We start from the raw sequence: 21,439 nt of genomic DNA on the forward strand, positions 1-21,439 counted from the left end.
AATGCCTGCCCTGTCTTCTGATTTTACCAACATGCTTAGCTGAGATATCCATCTCAGTATTTTTGATTCCTCCTGAATGTAAACAGACAATAGGGTCAGATAATAAAGCTTGCATGTATACTTGTAGCAGCTGCCTTTTTAAATACACAAAAGAATGCAAAGTCAAAATCTGGGAACATGATCAGTTGTGTTAATACATGTGTGCTTACTACTAAGTAACTCATATTGCCTGTTATGAATTTTTACATGCTGCCTGTAAAAATGCTGACTTACCTTGGAGGACACCTGTATTTCTTTAGGCTTCTTTCATTCTGCTACTAAAGTGTTTTTTCAGTGCCAGAGTGTCAGACTCTGCACATATCCACATGACCTGCAGTCTTGACTGATGTTCTGTGATGAGTAAGACTTCTAATTTTTGCTCTGAGAAGCTGTTTTATTGTATATGCTGGTTTATAACTGAGTTTATGGGCCAGAAGGAAGGAGTGCACATGGCTCTGTAATGTTGTGATTTGGACAGTTCATTGTAAGTGGAAAATCCTTGGTTCCAGTCTCAATTCTGATGACTGAATGTTTCATCTGATGGATTTTGAATATAGAATGCATGGATATTCACTGCTCTGGAGACTGCAGCCTAGGTAAAAGCTGTAAATGCTAGGCGTGCTGAAAGTCACACTGTCTGTCTTGCTTTGTGTCACTGTTCCCCTGAATAACTACTTATTCATGGGAGGTGCTATCTTTAACAGAAGGAGTTGTCAGTCCTCCTTCCGCGCTTAGTAGTAGTGTGGAAGAAAGGCCTTCCAAGGGTACGAGGTGTGTGCATTAAACCTGAGGCGTTCACATCTTGAATGAATGGGTATTGCATGGAGAAAACTCCTCAGCTGATTTATTCAGTCTTTGAAAAGATGTTGCGCCTGTATCCAGAGGGAGTTCCAGAGCTGTAAATTCCAGTGGTGGGCGGAGCCTTTTTGCAACCCCAGCACATAAGTCCAGAGGAGGGACAACATCAAACACATTTATCTCCTTGGTATTTCTCAGAGGCTAATAACTTGAGCAATTCCCAACTTAGAATACTGGCTTTCATTGATGACTTTCTCAGGTGCCTGATACTTCTTGTATATTGTATATGGGAAGCTTTAGGTGTTTAACTCAGAGCTGTTTTGGCAAGTCACCTTAAAAGTTTGTGTAGAGTTCTGAGTTTTGGGACATCTTACCCTTGCCTGCAAGAAGAATGACATAAAGGACTAAGGTGTTAGGGCTACTAGGCTCAGTTGTGATCTATGCTGATAAAATTATTTTGGTAAATTATTTGATCTCTCATTCTCCGTTTTTCAGTCTGTAAAATAGAATCGTTTAGGCTGGAAAAGACCTTTAAGATCATCCAGTCCAACCATTAACCTAACACTACCAAGTTCACTAAATAAATTAAGGGTAGAGTAATAATTAATTTCATGTTTCCTGGTTTGGTGGCTGGATTATTTTTTAATGAAAGTAAAAATAGGGTATAATCACTAAGGTTGGAAAGGACCTCTAAGATCATCAGTCCAGCCATCAACCCAACACCACCATGCCTACTAAAACATGTCCCAAAGTACCACGTCTACACGTTTTTTGGACACCTCCAGGGATGGGGACTCCACCGCCTCTCTGGGCAGCCTGTTCCAATGCTTGACCACTCTTTCCGTAAAGAAATTTTTCCTAATATCCAACCTAAACCTCCCCTGACACCACTTGAGGCCATTTGCTCTTGTCCTATTGGTAGTTACTTGGGAGAAGAGGCCAACACCCACCTCGCTACAACCTCCTTTCAGGTAGTTGTAGAGAGCGATAAGGTCTCCCCTCAGCCTCCTCTTCTCCAGACTAAAGAACCCCAGTTCCCTCAGCCGCTCCTCGTAAGACTTGTTCTCCAGACCCTTCACTAGCTTCATTGCCCTTCTCTGGACATGCTCCAGCAACTCAATGTCTCAATGTCCTTCTTGTATTGAGGGGCCCAAAACTGGACACAGTATTCCAGGTGCAGCCTCACCAGTGCTGAGTACAGGGTACAGTCACCTCCCTGCTCCTGCTGGCCACACCATTCCTGATACAAGCCAGGATGCTGTTGGCCTTCTTGGCCATAAAACAAGACTGGCCCCAAAACAGCCCTGGGGAACTCCGCTTGTGACCAGCCACCAACTGGACTTAACTCCATTCACCACAACTCTCTGGGCTCGGCCACCCAGCCAGTTTTTTACTCAGCAAAGAGTCCACCTGCCTAGGCCATGAGCCGCCAGCTTCCCAAGGAGAATGCTGTGGGGGATGGTGTCAGAGGCTTTACTGAAGTCCAGGTAGTTGACAGCCACAGCCTTTCCTTCATCCAGTAGGTGGGTCACCAGGTCGTAGAAGGAGATCAGGTTGGTCAAGCAGGACCTGCCTTTCATGAACCCATGCTGGCTGGGCCCGATCCCCTGGGTGACCTGCACACGCCTGTTGAGTTCACTCAATATGAACCACTCCATAATCTTTCCCAGCACTGAGGTCATGGAAGTGGGCTTTCTGAGAAATGCTCTGAATCCCATGACTGAAAACCTTTGCATTTGAGCTGTTATTACTAAAGGGGTTTGCATCATTTTGGTTAAACGCTTGTGCATTTTGTATTCCCAGCACTTACGATCATTTCCCAAGATGTTTTGCTTGCAAGTTGCTCTCACCTTTACTTCCTGATCTTTGGAGGCGGCAGCTTTTAGTCTGATTCCTTAGGCCTGATGTGTCACAGACAGAAGGATTGTGTTTCACAAAGCAGGGGTGTCACATTTTGGTATGTGGATTGTTGCTTCTCTTTTCTTCACATGTTGTTAATGGAGACTGCCCAGCTCTTTTTTGCTGCGTTTATCAGGTTCTTTTAGGAGTAAAATGTAGAGTAACATTGTCCTGCTACCAAATCTTAATTAAACAGGGCACTGAGGGATTGTTAGGCAAAATGAAGTTAAAGGTGTGGGAAAGGAAAAGTAAGTATTTCTCTAGAATACTTTAACAATATTCTTGCTTTTTTTTTTTGAGGTACACACACGTGTGTGTATACACGCATGCATACGTATAGCAGGTATATACATACTACACATACTGCATGCTACACATATGTAGCATATATATGTGTTTGTCACCAAGTGCTTTGTTTGTGGGATGTTTGTGGGACAATTTGCCTGGCACAGTATCAGTATACCAGTGCAGCCACAACTGTGTAAATACTGTTCCTGTGGAGATGCTGAGGGGAGTAATGGTGGCCTTTTTCAGTTTAGCTTATATCAGTATAGCTGACCTGCTATGTCAACATAAACTGAACTGGAAAGAGGTCACTTAGTCCAAAGATGTTTCTGTGCAGGCCATTATGCTATTGTAGTTTAACCATATAATTTTACAAGTAAGATAGTAGTGTTGGTACAGCTCCTTTTGAGAACAAAGTCCAGGACATTTTGTAAAGGCTGTGGAGACTATTGGAAATAGTTTAATGACCCTAATCTTGTTTCCATTCAAGCTCCTCTTAACAGAAGGACTAAAGTATCGCTCTTATTGTGCTGATATTTTATGGCCTTTTCTTTAGTGATGTAATAAAGGACTATTTTAAAACTTGGATGTAAGCACAGTTGTGTAGTAGCTATGGCCTCAGGTCACTTGTGCTCCTGTGACTGGCGAAGTCGAGGGTTTGCGTTGTAACAACATGGCTGCGCTGCTGCCAGATCTCTGGTGGACACTGTATCTTGCAGGTTTCTTAACTTGGCTGCCTTACAGAAACTGCTTCCTGTTTGTCTCCTCCTCTTCCTGCTTCTTTTTTCTTTCGCCAGTTTCTAAATTATGCAGTGTGCTATTTAAACAAAACTATTCCTTCCAGGGGTTGTTTGTATACTTCTACATAGTTGTAACTTTCCTACAGTGGAAATTTACAGTTTTTGTTCTGTAAGGAATACAGTGTTTGCCAGGAGCATTCATGCTTCACAAGGCTGTGCCTGGAGTTAGTTTTCAATAAGAAAAAAAAAGTCAAGGTTCAGAAGTACACATTTGAGTGATCATGAGGGTAAGATGGGGTGGGGGCCCTGTGATGAGAGTGCCAAACTGATTAGTTATATCTTACTCATTCTACTTGGTGTAACTTGATGAACGTTATTTATCAGGATGATTTACAGAAAGCGGAAGCTGGAAGGGGAGGGATGTCTCTGAATGTTCCCATAGTTATGTATGAGTCTGTATCTAGTGGTGTTTGATTGCTTGCTCTCTTGGGGATGGATTGATACTCCGTTTACAGAGGGCTTTGTAGGCTGTGTAACAAATGAGTATTCAGATTTCACTTAGAGAAATCGTTCTGTAAAAAGGTTATATTTCCCCTTCCTATTACATGATGAAAAATTATGTTTCTAAGCTTCTGAATAAGCTGATATTGATGTAAAATTGCAAATAACTTACTGCTTCAGACAACATTGTGGCATTGCAGATTTTCTTTCCCTTTTTCTTTTGACATGTTAGTATCATCTTTACCTGACCGCTTAAAGTTACTCCGAAAATATAGCAAAATGAGGCAGTTGGTAACTGTTGCAGTAGCCACTTTAGTTCAAGCTGAGAAAGCAGCCAGTGTTCCTTAGTCTGTATACCACTATGTCAGGTGTAACAAACACAGATAATGAAGTTTTTTTTAATGTGGTTGAGATGTTTGTTGAACATAGCACCACCTACTTTGGAATAAAGTTATATAGTGCACCACTCCTCTTTTTTTTAAACAGCACTAAAAAAATAAAACCCCAAATCCCAGTTAGAATACTGATTATTGAGGGACATACATACCTGTAAAAATGGGTTTGAGAGTCTTTCCTCGTGATTCTGTGTAACTGTCTGACCTAAAAGTCCTGAACACCCAAGTCAGTTTTAAGGGCCAAGTTCCAGGGCTGTGTAATGTGCTTTGAATTGAGAAGGGATGTGCTATGGGTCTGTGTCTCTTGTTTCTGGTCTAGTTTTAAGCCTAGTGCCTTCATGTCAGTACCATGTCTGAAAGGAATAACATGCACTTTCTTTACAGATGAAGCCAAAGTGTCTACCTTTAATTTAGATTATAAGCAGTTCAGGGCAGCGACTGCGCTTTTGCAGTGCGTTCCGTGGTGCCTGTCTTGTTCGAGTCCTGACTAATGCCTGAAGCTCCCGGCCTAATCTAATTTATTAATAGTAAGTAACAGACAGTAACTGCTTCAAGATCTGAATTGAGGAATACCTAGAGAGCCAAGCTTTAATGCAGGTATCTACTGAGCCAACCTCAGAGAAATACAGAATGCAATCTTCAGCAACCTTTAAAAAAAATTCGTGTAATCCTTTCAGAACAGAGCAACTGTGGGTCACAAATTTAATACTGGCTTCTGTGTTTAATCTTAGTGGGAGTCACTTCCATGTTATTTGAGTTCTTTGTGGGAGGAGATGTTTGTGCAGAAGATAAACAACACATTTCTAATGTGATGCAATTGGAGCAAAGTTCTTCCTAAAAGTTAAAGCAAACAAATGAGCCATCTTTTCCTATTCCCTGATATGAAAACTGGAACATTTTAGTGGACGCTATTTTTCTTGGCATTGTGCAGAGTTGGTGGACTCATTTGCTGGCTTTGTGCAGAACACTTAAACCTGGTGTGAACTCTGCAGAGTGAGCACTACTTCAGTATAATTTAACACTTGACAAGCAAGTAGTGCTGGTATTTAAAATACCTGAATGTGAAATTGTAATTGTCTGGTCCATGGTGGGAAGCAAGAATAATAGTTTGCATCGTAATGCTTTGACCTGCTGGTTGAGAACCAGTTCTGTCCACAGATGATAACACAGTGAAAGCAAAAATGTTATTTCAAAGTGGGAGATTTCTGCTGGGATTTTAATGCTAGGAAGACTGTTTCATGTCCCTGGCAAGGAAAGTGTAGGGTAGTGGTTTGTTCATGCAGCACTTAATCTGTGTTTAAGTGCATGAATGGTTTTGGCTTCTGTTTCATTCTGGTTAATTTTTTACCTTTCAGTTTGTGTAATTCAGGAAAATAAAATTGTGTCAGATTAGGCTGGTGGTCGATTTAGCCCATTTTTAACCGATTATGGCTATTTAAGGTCTTCCCTTTCTCTTCTGTTTGCCAGTGCCAAATGTTGGTTTTCTCAGTAACATTTTGGTCAAATTAGACAAACTTCTTCCACTTTTCTAACTTGAGCTGATTTGGCTTACATTTCTACCTGGCTGTGCTCTATCTATTGCAAGATTACCATCACAGTTGTGGGAACCCATCAACTTTAGAAGTAGGAAAATCTGGTTTTGGAAAACCAAAACCAGAAGACTGAGACGTGAGAAAATGTGCCTCTCAAGTAGAATAATAATTGCAGCAGTTGAAGAAAACAATTCTGGAGTCTTTACTAAGGAGTTTAAAGTAGTTACTTCAAATAATATTTCTGTGGAATGTGCTTTTTTTCCAGTGAACATAGTAAAATTCTTAGTTTTAAAACATTCCTTGGATTGGGCCTGTGAATTGAAATACAACTATTTGTAATAATGAATGCAAGTCCAGAAAACAATTCTTGAAGAAGCAGTGTTAACTAGTTTATTTTTCTGTCTGATTTAAATAAAAAAGGCAAAATCTAATGGTGGAAAAGTATATTAGCTCTTCTAAACAGCTAAGCTAGTCACTTCTTTCCTGCTTAAAATTGACCTCCTCCTTGCTTTTTCTATTTAATTAGCATTTAATTTGATAAAGAAACTTCTTTCACTTTTGTTAGCTTAGTTTTCTCTGATAGTCTTTGATCTTAACAGTTTGATATGTGCCATGGTTTTTAGCTTGGTGAATGTATTTTTGAGTTTTGCTAGAAGTCCTGAATTAGCCTGCTCAGGTGATCCTGCCCCTGGAGCAGCTTCAGTGCATGCTTCAGTTTTCCCAGTTCCTTTCTCTAAGGTGTGACTCCAGGCAGGGAAGGCTGTTCTCAAGCTTTTCCCCAATAAATAACAATAAAAACAATTAACATAGTATACTAGGATTGAACCCTCTTCTCTTTGTCCCTTCTTCTCCCTGGCCTCACAGACCCTCGTGTTTCTGATGTCTTATTTTTCTTCTGTGACTCTTTTGAGTGGCTGCTCCAAGAAGCGGTTATTTATAGGGTGTAGAAAAACTAAGTGGCATCATACCCTTTTTTATTTTTGGGATAATTGAAGTCATCTTTTTATTGTTGTTTTCTGTCCTTGCAGAAGTGGACTTAGCATTTCATTTCTCTTTTCTCATCATATTAGTCGGGTATTTGAAAGTGTAATGCTATTTCTGTAAATGCTGTGGTAGTGGATAGTTGTTAACAATTTTGCTTCATTCAAATCTAAGTGTTGTATATTGTAGCATCCCTCCTTCAGTGACATGATCCAAATTGGAATTCCTCTCAAAATGTGAGGGTTCAGTATTGATTTAGTTGTAGTTCCAAAATTGCTATTGTTTATAAAGATGCATATACTTTTTCTTGACTTGACTAATGGAAATTTTGCTCTGCTTCCCTGTTTTACTGTGTTCTGCCTACATGGGTTATTTATTGAGATTTTGTTTCTAATCTGCATTTGCAGACTTTGCTACTGGGTTGGGTTAGGAGTTGGAATATCCTCTTTCTATGACTCTACCCTGGGATGATATTTTGTCATTTTCTAGTATCTGCTGTTTTCTCCCTTTAAGCCCTTTAGCTTAAAAACATCCATGTTTGTTTAATTTAAGTTTTCTAGACTTGGAAGACAGCTAAAAACTTAGATAACATCTTCCGGATTGTGAAGCACAGTACTGTGTTACCTTTTAACCCTTCAGCTTCTTGTGTGTGGCTGAAAGGGTAGAATCTTTATGGATAAAGCTTTTACTAGCACTGCAGCATAGGAATACATATTGTATAGATGGTGCATATTATCATGCATTGCACAGTAATTTATTCTGTATGCTTCTTATGAGATTTCCAGGCTTTCTTGCAATGTCTTCTTTAAAATGGCTTCTTATATAACTAGTTTTAGGAAACAGAAGTGCTGTGGCTTTTTTCCTGTGTTTGGTGGACCACCTTATTAAAAAGCCACAAGAAATGTTTTTAAACTTTACCAGTGTTTTTGCTACTTCTGTTACTTCTGTATTGTATTTCAAAATCAAGTAGACCTCATGTGGATGTAATACAAACAAAAAAAAATTAAATTTTTCATGGAAAGTAATGGGTAAATGTGTAGCCTGTGACAAAAACCCAAGCCAGAAGGCGGGTAACATGCTTTAGTGTCAATACCTCTTCAGTCTGTTAGTTTAGTCCCTAATATAGGTTAATGAACGTGACTCGCTATTTTATATAACTGTGCTGCTAAGGTGGAGTCAGCAGCGCTTTTGCTAGCGCTCAGGATGTGTTATACAACTGTAATATCAGAGCCAATTCATTTGATGCCTTTTTTTTTTTTTTAATCTTTTATAGTGTGCCGGTCAAATAAAAGTCCATGGGTCTGTCTGACGTGCTCAAGTGTCCATTGTGGAAGGTGGGTACAAGGTGTTAGCATGCAAATCTTTTAATCAGACCTTTATCTTTTTCTTTTGTTGCTCGACTCTGAGGCAGTTCATTCAAAATTTTCCTGAATGCCTTATAATTCCCTGAAATAAACCTTTCATGATCTCATTTAGCATTGTATGTTTACACTGAACACACTTCTTTGCTACCTTATGAGGCTCCAGAAATTATACTCCACATAATTTTTTTTCCAAAAGAAAATTGTATGGTGATTGTGATTGCTCAGCTCAAGAAGTGCCTGGAAAACTGCTAATTCAGTGGATTATTGTAAAGTTCCATTCTGTAAAAGATGTTTCTATTGTAATAAAATTAAACCAATAAGAATTCGTGGAACCCCACAAATCCGTAGTTGGTGCAACTTATTTTGAGGTGCAACAACAGCAACTGTCCAGCTTAGACAGAAAATACCTTAAATGTACTGTAGTGTAGTTTTGGAACAAAGTTATTGCCATACCACAGAAGGACTAGCTACCATCAGAATCCTTCAGAATACACTTGGGTTTTTTGTCTGTATTAGTTGAAGAACACCAAAAGAATTTGTAGAGGAATGATACAGTCAATGTTGTTATTTATATGTCAGGATAATTGTAGAAAATTTGCTGCTACATAAATGTTTGAGACGCACATATTAATGAGAATACAGTTAGTGTTGACATTTAGACGGTATCTGAGATGTGAACATGTTTTTATCTGTAGCATCTGTGGTGGTGTGCTTTTATTCTGGAAAAGCATCATTAAACTTAGTGACTTTGTCTTTTAAAGTGGATTCAATAAACTCCAGGTTTTGTTTCTTTGATCTGGGTAGCAGTAAGTACCACAATTTTACTAATGTCTCTTATTCAGGGTTTTCAGCACAACCCCCTTTTTTTCCTCATTTATTCATTTATTTTATAAATTTATACTTGGTGAGAGTTGAGAGGGGGAGCTACTTCATGTTATGTGATGGTGTGAAATAAATAGTTTGGAATATTTTGTTACCAATTTTAAAAATATATTATTACTGTCCACATATGACCTTTCTTGTGTGCAGTTAGTGGACATTGAGACGGTTGTTTGTTTTGACTTTTCAAACTGCTCCCATCCTTAGAATGGAAAAATAATTGAATGAGAAGAATGTAATATACCTTGTAATGGGAGCGCTTTTGATCGTGAAAGCACACAGCATATTCTTCTGTTCAGATAATGTTTGAAATTAAAGGAAGAGGAATAGAGCTTTTCAGATTTTCACTTAAAGTACCTCCGCCAGGTTAGAGTCATTGGGAACATTACTGACCATGTTATAGCAGCAGAGCATTTCTGGTGCGAGCATAGCTTTATAAACTTGTTATTTGCACTGTTAGGCAGAAAACCAACTCCTGCAAGCACAACTGTCTTGTTTGGGTTATGACATAATTGCTGTCAGATTCTGCCAGCACAGCAATGTCGTCAACCCTGTGGCTTCAGTGCCTTAACTAGCACAGCTGCATTAGCAGAATTTGTTACACCTGCATGTGAGAACAAGTGTAGAATAGAAAGACCTTCATGTGGAACATGTGTAGAGTTCCTATCGGTTAGCACTTCTGAGTTCAACAAGCAAGAAATGGGGGAGGAGAGAATTCACCCGAGGTCTGGCCTTGTGCTTTGAAGTGTTAATGATTTTCAACCGATACTTCAGGCTCTTGCATTTGTAATGACACTTTTTTTAGTTAAAGATGCTTAATTTTCTAGATCTCAAATTTTGATGGTGAAAATGCTCATTGTGTCAGCAAAAGAGCTGTAGGATTTTAGATTTCTTTTTCAGCTATGTGTCCCCAAGCCCTAGAGCCTTTCAAATTCATGAAACTTATAAAATGTAGAATGCTCTAATATTAAGTTGTGCTGCAGAATGGGAAAGCTTAAAATGGGTGTGCTTTCATATGGGGGTCAGCACACTTAAAATAATCACAAGCATGATGAGTGCTGGGTGGAGAAAAAAGTGGAGCTGTAAGAAAAGTATATGGGAAAGCAATATGGAGAACTTACCACATTACAGGTATGGAAAAAGGGAGCTAATGATTTTCTCAGTTGTGAAGGGATATCAGCCTGCTCAGGGCCCAGATCCTGGGGTTTGGTACAAGGATGCCAGTTTATGGTTGCTATGAAGGAGAGGGAGAGATTAATTTGGACATCATGGGACAGAAAAAGGCTAAAAAGTTAGAAAGTTTAACCAATGTTTTTACACAGGTGAATTGCCTATTTTAATGCCTGTATAAATATTGATGCTTATTAGGCTGCCTTTTTTTCTTCTTATTTTCAATGAATGTTGGTTAAGTAACTGTTTAAAAGTGTAAGACTTTGTTTTTCATTTATTTTAGATATGTGAATGGCCATGCAAAAAAGCATTATGAAGATGCACAGATTCCTATGACCAATCATAAGAAAACAGAAAAACAAGAGAAAGTTCAGCATACTGTGTGTATGGATTGCAGTAGTTACAGTACATACTGGTAAGGGTTTAAATGCTGCAATTTGACAACTTTTTACATACTAGAAGGTGAAAACTTTGCAATCTTGTGAAGCATTATATTGCACACATTTTTGAGCACTCATGTCTTGATTTCCAGACCTGTCTGTTTAAAAACAGTAATGAAATAACCCTCTGCTTTTGCATGTGTATTGTAGCACTGGTTGCAGCTAAACTCCCGCATTTCAAATGACTTGGCAGAAACTTTTTGAAATAAATGCTGTTTATGTGGTTTGCAGTTCCTTCTGTTTGCTTTGGTGTATCTTGAGAACCTAACCTTTTAATTGCAAAAGCTGCTGTTTGGTTGTAGTTACTCCTTCCATCAAATTGGTGAGCCTTTCACATATCCTTTATTTGTCAGAATATCAGAAAGTAAAGTAATATACTATAGTTCCTGCCCAAGAGATGTGAACTTGAGGTGTGTATGTGTGTGTTTTGTTTGGGGTTTTTTCCAATATAATTTTTTTTCTTCACTCTGAAAGAAAGGCTTCTTCCTTTTGGAGATTTGGTGCAACCTGTATGAGTTTGGGAATGTGATGGATCCTGTTGGGAAGCAGCATCAACTCTCTGGCAAGATTAAGTAGCAGAATCACAGAGGTGATTCTTTTAACAGAAGAATGGCCTGAGCTGATTTATTCTATCAGTTTCTTAGAGTCAGATATGAGAACTGTTTAGGGAGATTTAATAGTTATGCTGGTTAATGTCAGGTTCCAAATCTTTGCTCTCATCAGAAAGACTGGAAGTCTATTGAAAGCAATGCTTTTGTGCGGTCAGCATCTTCCATCCTCTTCACCCCTAAGCAAAACTGTTGACAGCTGCTTCCCCACTTTCTGTTAGCTTCATGGTTTCCCATGTATGTCATTACTTGTGCAGTGTGGCAGTGCAGGATTTGAACAGTGCATTTCTCAGGGAAATCTGTGTTATGGTCTTGTAAAATTACTTAGTATATAGCTCCACTGATGGGTATTTTGTTCAAATAATTGGGTATCTATTTTGTACTTCATCAGGGAAAAATCTGTTTGTTGAAGTTTGGGTATCCAGTTTTATGAGGAATACTTCTGTAACAAATACTTTTATCCCCTGCAAGTAAAATCACAGTTAAGTGGTCTCACCTGAAAAAATTTTGTTTGGAGCAACTAAAAAGTTATTCCGATTGTTACCTGGAAATAAAGCTCCCAAAACAAAAAATGGTTTTGAAAGGAGATATTGCTTTATTCTGTACGGGGTGCAAAATGGAAGGATTCCACAAATCAAGCACACCAAGTTCAGATTCTATTCCCTTATTTATACATTGACCATACAATCTCCACACCTCTCTAATACATAATCATTAACCTGTCTTTGTGCGCTCATCTTCCTTGGTTAACAGTTTACTCACATAGTCTTTAAAGCTATAGTGTCCTTTTAATTCACTGTGCTTGCGCAGGAGGGGTGTGGGGGGGTACTTGCTTCAGTCCTTAATCAGGTCGGTCGTCGCGATCTCCCCCTGCCTGAATTACCTCTTAGCCAGTTTCTCCTATTTTGTGCACGCACGTTTGTTTTAGCATCCCCTTATCTTTGAAGGTCAGCAACCAGCCGCTTAGCCATCCTCCCTTCCTCCTTCAGTGTAGCAAAATGCGCATTACTTTACTACTGAAGGACTATATTTCATTAGCATGACAAGATCTACTGCTTAAAGGCAACAACATGGTGTGTGCAGCAATGACAAGAGCTGTACAGATATTAAGCGTAGAAGAAAGGTTTAAATAGCTGTGTGATGTACGGGGATTTTGGTTCTATTTACATTTTATTTAAATGACCAGCATTTTTATCTGCTCCTATGTGAAAACATTAGGAAAAATACAAGTTTTCTAAGCGATACATATGCACAGGTTACCAGCATTGGAACAGCTGTGGGAAGCTAATTCCACTTTCCCGATTGATGCTGTTAACAACTGAGTTCTAGGTGGTGGCTTTTTGTTTTGTTTGAAGTATGACCTGTCTTCTAGTCCCTCTGAAGGTAATAATGTGTGGAGGAATTTTAGCAGCGTATTTGAAGTCTTGATTGTATCTCCATTTACTATGACAAATAGTATGCCCAACTTGCTGAGGCTTGATGAGTTAGACGAGCAAGTCAGAGCACCCTGCTGACCTTATCCCAAACCCGATGCGGGCGTTGCAAAATGACAACAGCCAAACCGAGGACTATGGGATCTATTACTGAAACAAACTATGCTCGTGAGGAGCAGGTGGGCATGCACTTAGGAAGCTCACTGGTGTTTCACAGCATATTTGTGGTAGGATGGATGAGAAGCAGTTTAGCATGTGGTATCTTTTCTGCTGTAATCAAAGTAGAAAGATGAGTCATCTGTGGATGAACTGGAACTAACTGTAGAGAGCTTTGCCTTGGGGAGTTCCTGTTGCGTGTAATCCACTAGCAAATTATAACTCTCATGTACTAATGTGGATCTGAACAAGTTTCAAAAGCAGTGTATCTTTGCTTCCATTTAGGATATTTCTTTTTTTCCCATCTGATAATCAGAAAAAGATACCTGGATTGGTTATTGCACCCAATTTCTTCAGTGGAAGTGAGCTTCTGCCCCTTTATTTCAGACAGTACTGTAGGGGCTGCTGTCAAAAAGTGCTTGCCAGTTAAAGCAAATAGTTGGGTGCATTTGAGTCATACTGTAGAGATTGAATTTTGAAATGTTATTTGTTAGCTTCTTCAGTGTAGACATGAATCCAGTAGACAGTGCTATGTTTATGCAATGATGTTTCTTTTAAGTGAAGTTTTATTTAAAGATTAGTATTTTATGCTAGCAATGTGAGCAACCTCAATAATTTGAAAGTCAAGAAAATACCATCCTGAGGCTTAATTGAATTCTACTTCTACTGCAAAAATAACGGAGGTATTTTGATGTAGTGCTGGCTTTTATATTTGTATTTGCAATTTTGTTTGCTGCACAGAGTAGAATACTCCTGTTCCATTTTTATCCCAAGGATCCCAATTTACTGCGTTCCTTAGCTTGCACGATAGTAACAGTGAACAGGCCTGTATGGGCTCTTTTCTAAGCAGAAGGCATTTAATCCTTTGCTTTTCTTTGGCCATGTCATAAACTTTCATGCAGTCATGAGAGCACGGTCCAGGGTTTGCTTTAGCTATTCTTATCAGTCCAAGGAGAAGAAATACCATGTGACTGTTGAAGCTACCATGGTTTATTGAATTTTGTTTCTAGTTCACATGCAATCTTTGCTGTAAACCACAACCAGATCAAGCAGTCTCCTGTAATTGCATTTCTGCGTGGAAGTCTAGGTGTGTGTTTTATTTATTGTAGTTATGAATTTTGTAATGTTTTGAAATATACAGGCACGCTTGAGGTTTCATTAAGTATTGGGCAACTAGGGATTTGCTTTCCGGAGGGTTTTGATCTTTATTCTATGTCCTTCTATTCATCTGTTCAGTCTTCACAGTGGAAGAGTTGAGAGAATGTTAACTTGTATTTATTATGAGAGTACAACTCTTCTTGGTTCTTTGGTCACTTTTCAGATAGTAGATGCAATACTAAATCTTCAGACTGAATTACATTTGAGACCCTAAGCACTGAGAAAAACAGACTCTTAAATTCCACTTTTTGGAGGTAGTCAGCCTTTCAGTTATTTCTAAAGTACTAAGCACAAAGAGTTTACAAGAACTACAGATCTTTTTTTTCTCTTCAAGCTATCGTACAATGTTTTCTCCTACTGTGTTAGTGGCTGCTTTTTGAGAGTAGTAAAATGATACGTGTTAAGAAGCCTGCTTTCAGAAATACGTTTCCTGAAAGAGGACTCTTGTAAATTTGTGTTCTCTGTGCTAGTGCACAGACAGTTGGTTAGCACAGAAGCAGAAAGGCTGCCCTGTGTATGTATTTGCATACTATGTTTTCCCTGTTCATTTAATCCCAGACACAACCTGCAGGTCGGATTTCTGACCCATTAGCCTCCTTGTTATCTCTTAAAGGGACATGGCTGTGCTAATGTCCCCCCTGCCCTGCCCAGGCTGATGTAAAAGTGTCAAGGCCTTTAAGAAATTCTTTTTCAGTCTTTATGTGATGGTGGTTCTATTTAAAAAACAGACTTACTGTGTTAGTGCATGAGCATCTGAAAATGAGATTGCTTAGGACCATTATTTTGCGTTCTACAATCAGTGGAAATTAAAGAGGGTAAAAAGCCTTTTATCAAGACAGTAAAACTTGGGTTCTTAGTTTCCTCGTATAAGGTGTTAGCACAACTAAGGAAACTTGGATTTTCTTAATTTTGCTTGTCCTGTGATTCTTCAAATCCAATCAGGGCTTTTAAACATAGCATGAAGTTCTGTAACCTACTGAAGTGGCCAGCATTAAGCATGAATGTTCCCCAGAGCAGTGTATACATTCACTGGCTTGCTGCCATTTTAGCAGCAAAGGAGGCCAGAAGAGACCAGGCCTTGGAGGTAGCAGAGATGCTAAAAATAGAAAGTATATAGAGAGGAGAATCCATATAAGGGACCCTCCCCGAAGTATCAAATTTGTTCTGTACAATTGCTGTTAAAAGCATGTTGTAGACCTGCTGTATGCAAGAAGGTGTTTTGTTAATTTGTGATAATCCTGAGGATCACAGATTAAACATCTGTTTTTGAAGTCAGCTTCATGTAGAGGAAGTAATCTCTCAGCCGTTTACCTTTAAGGTGTGTGGGCCTAGTAAATTTTAAGCTACTAAAGCATAAACTACTTTCTGTGGTGTTTACTTCGTTTATCCAAACCAGATGGGTAGTAGTGTTGTTATTTCTAGTAGTAGTGCTGAATCTTCAGGGTTACAAGGTTTAAAAAAACCTGCCCATTAAAAAGAGAAATAGAAGCAGCTTGTCTTGGTTTTAAGTGAATCTTGAAATTACTTTTCCACTGTTGCAAGGACCCTGACATTTAATGATGTATTTGGTTTTATTCCTCCATCCTGGGGAAAGTGCTAACTTGCAATTTTATGTAAAGATGTAACTGGTATTTGAGATGAGACTGAAAATAAGGTTAACATGATCTTTAGGGCGTGGGAGCAAGTATTAAATCATCTTTCAGCAATAAGTTGGCTTAGAGGCTTTCAGTGAGCTTGCATCTGCTTTCATTCCCCATTTTATAAATGTTAGTAGCTACATGACTAGGGTAGCAAAGTAATTGTGCTAGTATACCTGGGGGTGTGGACACACTTGGTATCAAGGAGGAGTCGGACTGTACTGTATCCACCTGCACCATATTTACCTCTCACCAAAGCTAGCCTGGGTAGTTTGCTCTGATGGTTGTCTTGAGGTGTGCTGTCCTGTGAGAATGGCAAATGCAGGAACGCTTCATTAGGTAATTGTAGGTGGCTGATAAAGCTGAATAGGACTACTTAAAACATGGTTGAAAAATAAGCATGTTTACAGACTTCTTCCCCCTCCCAAAATAACTAGGTCTGTGGCAGTCTTTTAAAAAAAAAAAAATTCTATTACTGACAGTAGCTATCTTATAATTTCTAGATCTTGCCTAAGTATCCATAACTGCTGTGTTCAGTGTTTGGAAATCTTGAGAGTCATATTAGTTTCTGTTCTTGGAGGCAAAAATCAACAGAGGCCCTGGACAGACTGGTCTTACAGACTCCTTTTTGGTGGCAAGGGCCTTTAGTTTCTCAACTCTGTAGTCTCTTCAAGAATTCAGTGTTTGAGTTAACACTAGCAGTACTGTTGCCTTTGAACTACATTGCAGATTTATGCAACAAAGAATATTGTAAATTCCAGTTGTGCCTGAAGTCAACAGCTTCATTAACTTAGGAGGCACGGATCTGCTCCAACAGAGGAGTAACCTGAGACGATGAGGATGTATTTCGCATTTGAGTAGGTCCTGTGCCAAAGAGAAAGGAGAGAAATAGCTACGGTTCTGATATTAGACATTTCCAAAGTAAGTTAGTTTTCTTCACAGGAAGCGTTCAGTTGCCTGCCAGAATTTGAAGGTGCAGTTTGATGCTTCACAGTAAGCACAGGGCTGACAGACACGGCTCAGAGCCGAGTTACCTTTGTGGGACGTGGGGGAAGGGAAGTTGTGACAAGTCTCTGCTCCCTTTTTGTCGCAGTGCTCTCAAAAGAGCTGGTGCGAGTGTTGTTAAGTCTTTTCTTACCTTCCTGTTTCTCATGCTAGAGTACAGGTTATCTAGTTCTTGAGCTAGCTCTTGGCTAACCCTGCAAGAGTACTGTGAAATGTCATCTGCGGCTGCTGTGCACAGCAGTAAGGCTGCTGCTCCACTGCCTGCCTCCTTTGAGAGACGCTCGAGGAGGCTGCACAAAAGTCTTGGTTTACCGACCTGCACGTGTGGATTCTGCAGGGCTGGTCTTTGGTTCTAAGTGATTTTGTCCTTCCTTTCCCTCCCCTTTCCGCTACCCCACCCCTGTATACAGAAATTGAAGAAAGGGCATGGATAAGAGGGTCCACATCACTCTGGGACCTCTATTCCGCTTTTTGTGAGGGCCAGAAATGCAGGGATTTTAAAATACAGCAGAGCAGCAGAAGTTATGCCATCTTGCAACAGTGTTCTCCTTGTGATAGTTTTCTCTGCTACTCTCATTTCTTCAAATCGATGTGTGCACTGTGGTGTTCTCAGGAAAATAGTGAAGTTTGTGGGTTTTTTTCAGCATTCCCTGAAAGACCCTCCTTCCCACCTTTAGAAATGGTCTGCCACTGTATAAGGCATTACAAGCCCACAGTTTGAATATTAAATTATAATGAACATCTTTGCTTCTTGGGAAATGTGAGATCTTTATAGAACATTAAAACATCGTAGACTTCCGTAACCCTTGCTTCTGCTGAGATTTGGCTTCACATTACATTTGCTTTGAGGCAGTAGGGGGGGATCAGCTTCTCTCTCTCTTTCAGCTCAGTTACTTTTGCACGCTTGCCCTGAAAAAGCTCAAAATACTAGCTTACGTTTTATAAGAGTTTCTGGGTATATATAAAAACTATATGAGAGATTGGGTGATACTTGTGGTTAAAGCATGAGGTGCGAGTTGCCACAGACTTGTGGTGTGACTTTGGACAAATCACATAATCTCTTAGTTCATCTTCCCTGGTCTTTTTTCCATAGCAGAAACTTCTACGTTATGTGTGTATCTGTTCAGCACCTCAGGTTTTAATGGTAGCTTTACAGTATTAAAATAATTGATTTATGCTATACATTAATAAAACCTTTGTATTCTGTTAGCTGATGTCAGGTGATCTTTGCTGATAAATCTTCTGTGGATTGTCTACTAATGCTCTTTTGGTTACACCATATATTTGAATTTTTGTTGAACTGGAATTCTGCATTGGGCCAAGCAGTACATCATGCTACTGATTTCTAATAAAGAACTGAGCTAGAAGAAAAAACATGTAATAAGATAGTGCCTGTGCCTTCTCTTGCTATAGGGTAGTTTTCAGAGCGAACCAAGCTCAGTATGTAGGTGTTGTGATCCCCTGTTCCCTTTGCAATCTTCTACTGAATCACTTCAGTGCTTCCTGCATGTAGGCTTGCACGACTGTTTTGGAGTACTTCACTGAAATCTTTTACACGTTATGATAAATGTTTTTCTTGCAGTTATCGCTGCGATGATTTTGTAGTCAATGATACCAAGCTGGGCCTGGTACAGAAGGTCAGAGAGCACCTACAGAACTTGGAAAAGTAAGTGGTTTGCTTACATCCAGACCACTTTGGGTGGACTTGTAATATTGCATCATTTAAGTGGTATTTCTGTTTTATATGTATTTAATATATATATTTTGGTCCTTCTATGTGTGTGATACTGGGTATGTTTAAATATCCTTTTCATCGCTGAGAAGCAGAGGTGCAGAACGAATGGATTTGGCTGATCTTGTATGTTTTGTTTCTTACGTGGTGAATCTTGTAGAAGCAGCATATGGTGATACAGGAATTTAGATATCAATTAACTTTCTTGCTACCTAGCCAATAATTACTGTCTCTTTTCATATAAATGGGAGAGAATTTCCAGAACAGAATCATAGTTTCGTCAAAACCAAAGTAAGTTTCTGGAGCAGAGAAATTGAAGCGAAAATGCAGGTGGAAGTAGTCTTCATATTAATTGCGTAGTTTGGTTTCCAAACAAAAAGATAAGAAAGCTTATGAACTTGGAATTGTACAGAAGAGACATGGTTTTTTTCTGCCCTTATCTGGCGCAGTTCCACCGAAAAGTAAATATTACAGTCTTTATGATGCAGATGCTGTGGCCAGTGCTAGATAGCAAATAGTCTTTTCACAGTTTGCTTGGAAATCTTGGAAATATAATACTAAGGACAAGTATGTGTGCATACAGTGCTTCCAAATATATTTGAATGCCCTAGAGTTCAACTAGGAGCCCTGCTAAGAAATTGCTGTGATTTGGCGAAGTCTCTGGATCCTCGCCGAGTGAAGTGTGTCACTTACGCTGTTGATAATATTAACATTTTCATTATTTTCCATTCACTTTTTGATGGGCTTCTGAGGTATGTAATGAGATGTAAAGATGTTTAAGCATAATGAGAAGTGCACATTAATATTTCGGAAATGTCCAGGAGATCTAGCTCTTTGGGAGGTAAATGATACCATGGAGGCTTCCACTGTGTGTAATGACAGTTTTTGAATGTATGGAGGGCTTTTTAATTTAAAAAAAAAAAAAAAAAGAAAAAAAAAAACCAAACAAAAAACCAAACAAACCAAAAGACCCTCTAAAATCTGGAACAAATTACGATTTTGCTATTAGATTGGAGAGAAGTCATAAATTGGTAGAACTGAGGGGCCAGTAATTTCCAGTGATGTAGAAAAGAATAACTAATTGTTCTTGTAAGTTTGTATTAGTATTACACAAATGTTATAACCTCACGTATTTTTATTTAAGAGAAGTCAGCTATAATATATAAGTGCTAGGACTAGAGATATTTTTGATTTCTGGTAACTTTACTTTGTCCTGATTTTTTTGAAGTTGTCTTTCTAAAAGCTTAGATGATTCTTCTGACAGAAGTATTTTATGGAAAATTCTGTATTAAGTATTCCTTTGACTAAGAAAAAAGATCAATATTTTAGATGAAAAGTAACATGCTAATAAGGCCACTCTTGGGAGCGCATACTGTAGCATGCATACCTTAATGCAATTAACTCGGACATTAGTGTTGAAAATAGGATGTGTGTCTGTACTCCAAGGGAAATGCAGTCTGGTTTAGGACTATGCAAAGCATATGTTGCAATCAGGAAGCTCCTTGCTGTCTTAATGACAGCTGATGGCAGATGTAATCACCGTGTTAAACATAAGGATGATTATCTGTTGTCCATTTCACACAACATTTTGTGTTTATAGTAAGTAACCTCTTTTAATTACTTTCCAACAGCTCAGCCTTTACATCAGACAGACATAGGAAAAGAAAACTATTGGAAAACTCATCTCTGAACAGCAAGTTATTAAAAGTAAATGTAAGTAAGACAGATCTGGTACAGTGAATTTAAGGGTTTTTTCTAAACCTGTTGAGGCTTATAGTTGGCCTAGACTTGAAATACTTACAGTTACCCAAATTCTGCTTGGTGCACTTTGTCTTTCTCATCTCCTGACTGCACACCTGGAAGAGCCTCTTCTCGCAAAAGAATGTTTGATATTCTGCTGCATTTCTGTTGACCTTGACTTTGAGCTTCCCTGTGTTTAAGAAGGGTTTCGTGTCAAGATGGAGCTTCAGGGCAGTTTGAGCTTGGTGGGGTCAGCAAAATCGGAAGGAGCTAGTACCTATTGGGATTAAAACAGGGCTAGACGTAAGACTTTTCTGAGCCGACAAGGGGGTTTTTTGTCCCCTGCCCCCACCCAGTGCAGAAGTCAGAGAAGCAGGTGCACTGTCTTTTTCTAGGTGGATAAGAGAGTAAGTGTTAGGAAAAAGTTAAAAATTTTGACGAAGTTTTAAAAGAGCTTAGTACAACTTGCTTTCAAAAGGAACTGGACTATTCTGAAAGCTTTTCTCACTCTCATATCTGCAGAATAGCGTGCAGGAGAAGACTGAAGGGCTACATAGTTTCTTCCAGGCAAACAATGCCCCAAACCAAATGTCTCTGTTTTCCACAGTTTGGGTTGAGGGAGTTTCTGATCTTCTAATTTCTCCCAGATTTTAGGGAGGGGGAGAGGCGATACTGACCCAGCTGTATGCAACTGCGTCATTTTCGCCCTTGGCCAGAAGGAGTGGTAGAGCAGAGCTATTCCTCCGCGGCCCTTGGGGCTGCAGGACAGCAATGTAGTCAAAGGGAGCTGAAGTAATAGCTGTCTTCAGCCATGAGGAACAATTACCTGATTACGAAGAGAAGAAGTTCTTGAGTATGAACGGAAATAAGAGGGTGGGGTGGGAGCACAGCAGTCAGTTGCTGTTTTGCAAGGTCTGTAGGGGTTCAGTTACTTTAAAAATGCACTA

The 21,439-nt window shown here is 39.2% G+C and overlaps 1 protein-coding gene across 2 annotated transcripts in view; it reads left to right on the top strand.

Annotated features, from left to right (window-relative positions):
• Positions 1-21,439, top strand: part of USP3 (ubiquitin specific peptidase 3) — a 44,701-nt gene that overhangs the window by 9,681 nt on the left and 13,581 nt on the right. The window contains exons 2-5 of one of the 2 annotated variants that reach the window (XM_075713973.1): positions 8,444-8,504; positions 10,867-10,998; positions 18,603-18,686; positions 20,384-20,465. In XM_075713973.1, the coding sequence (XP_075570088.1) occupies positions 8,444-8,504; positions 10,867-10,998; positions 18,603-18,686; positions 20,384-20,465 (359 nt within the window). The remainder of the gene's footprint in view (positions 1-8,443; positions 8,505-10,866; positions 10,999-18,602; positions 18,687-20,383; positions 20,466-21,439) is intronic. The other variant, XM_075713974.1, reaches the window with a different exon arrangement.

Source organism: Pelecanus crispus, chromosome 7, assembly GCF_030463565.1.
Source record: "Pelecanus crispus isolate bPelCri1 chromosome 7, bPelCri1.pri, whole genome shotgun sequence".
In the NCBI taxonomy this organism is placed as follows: Eukaryota; Metazoa; Chordata; class Aves; order Pelecaniformes; family Pelecanidae; genus Pelecanus; species Pelecanus crispus.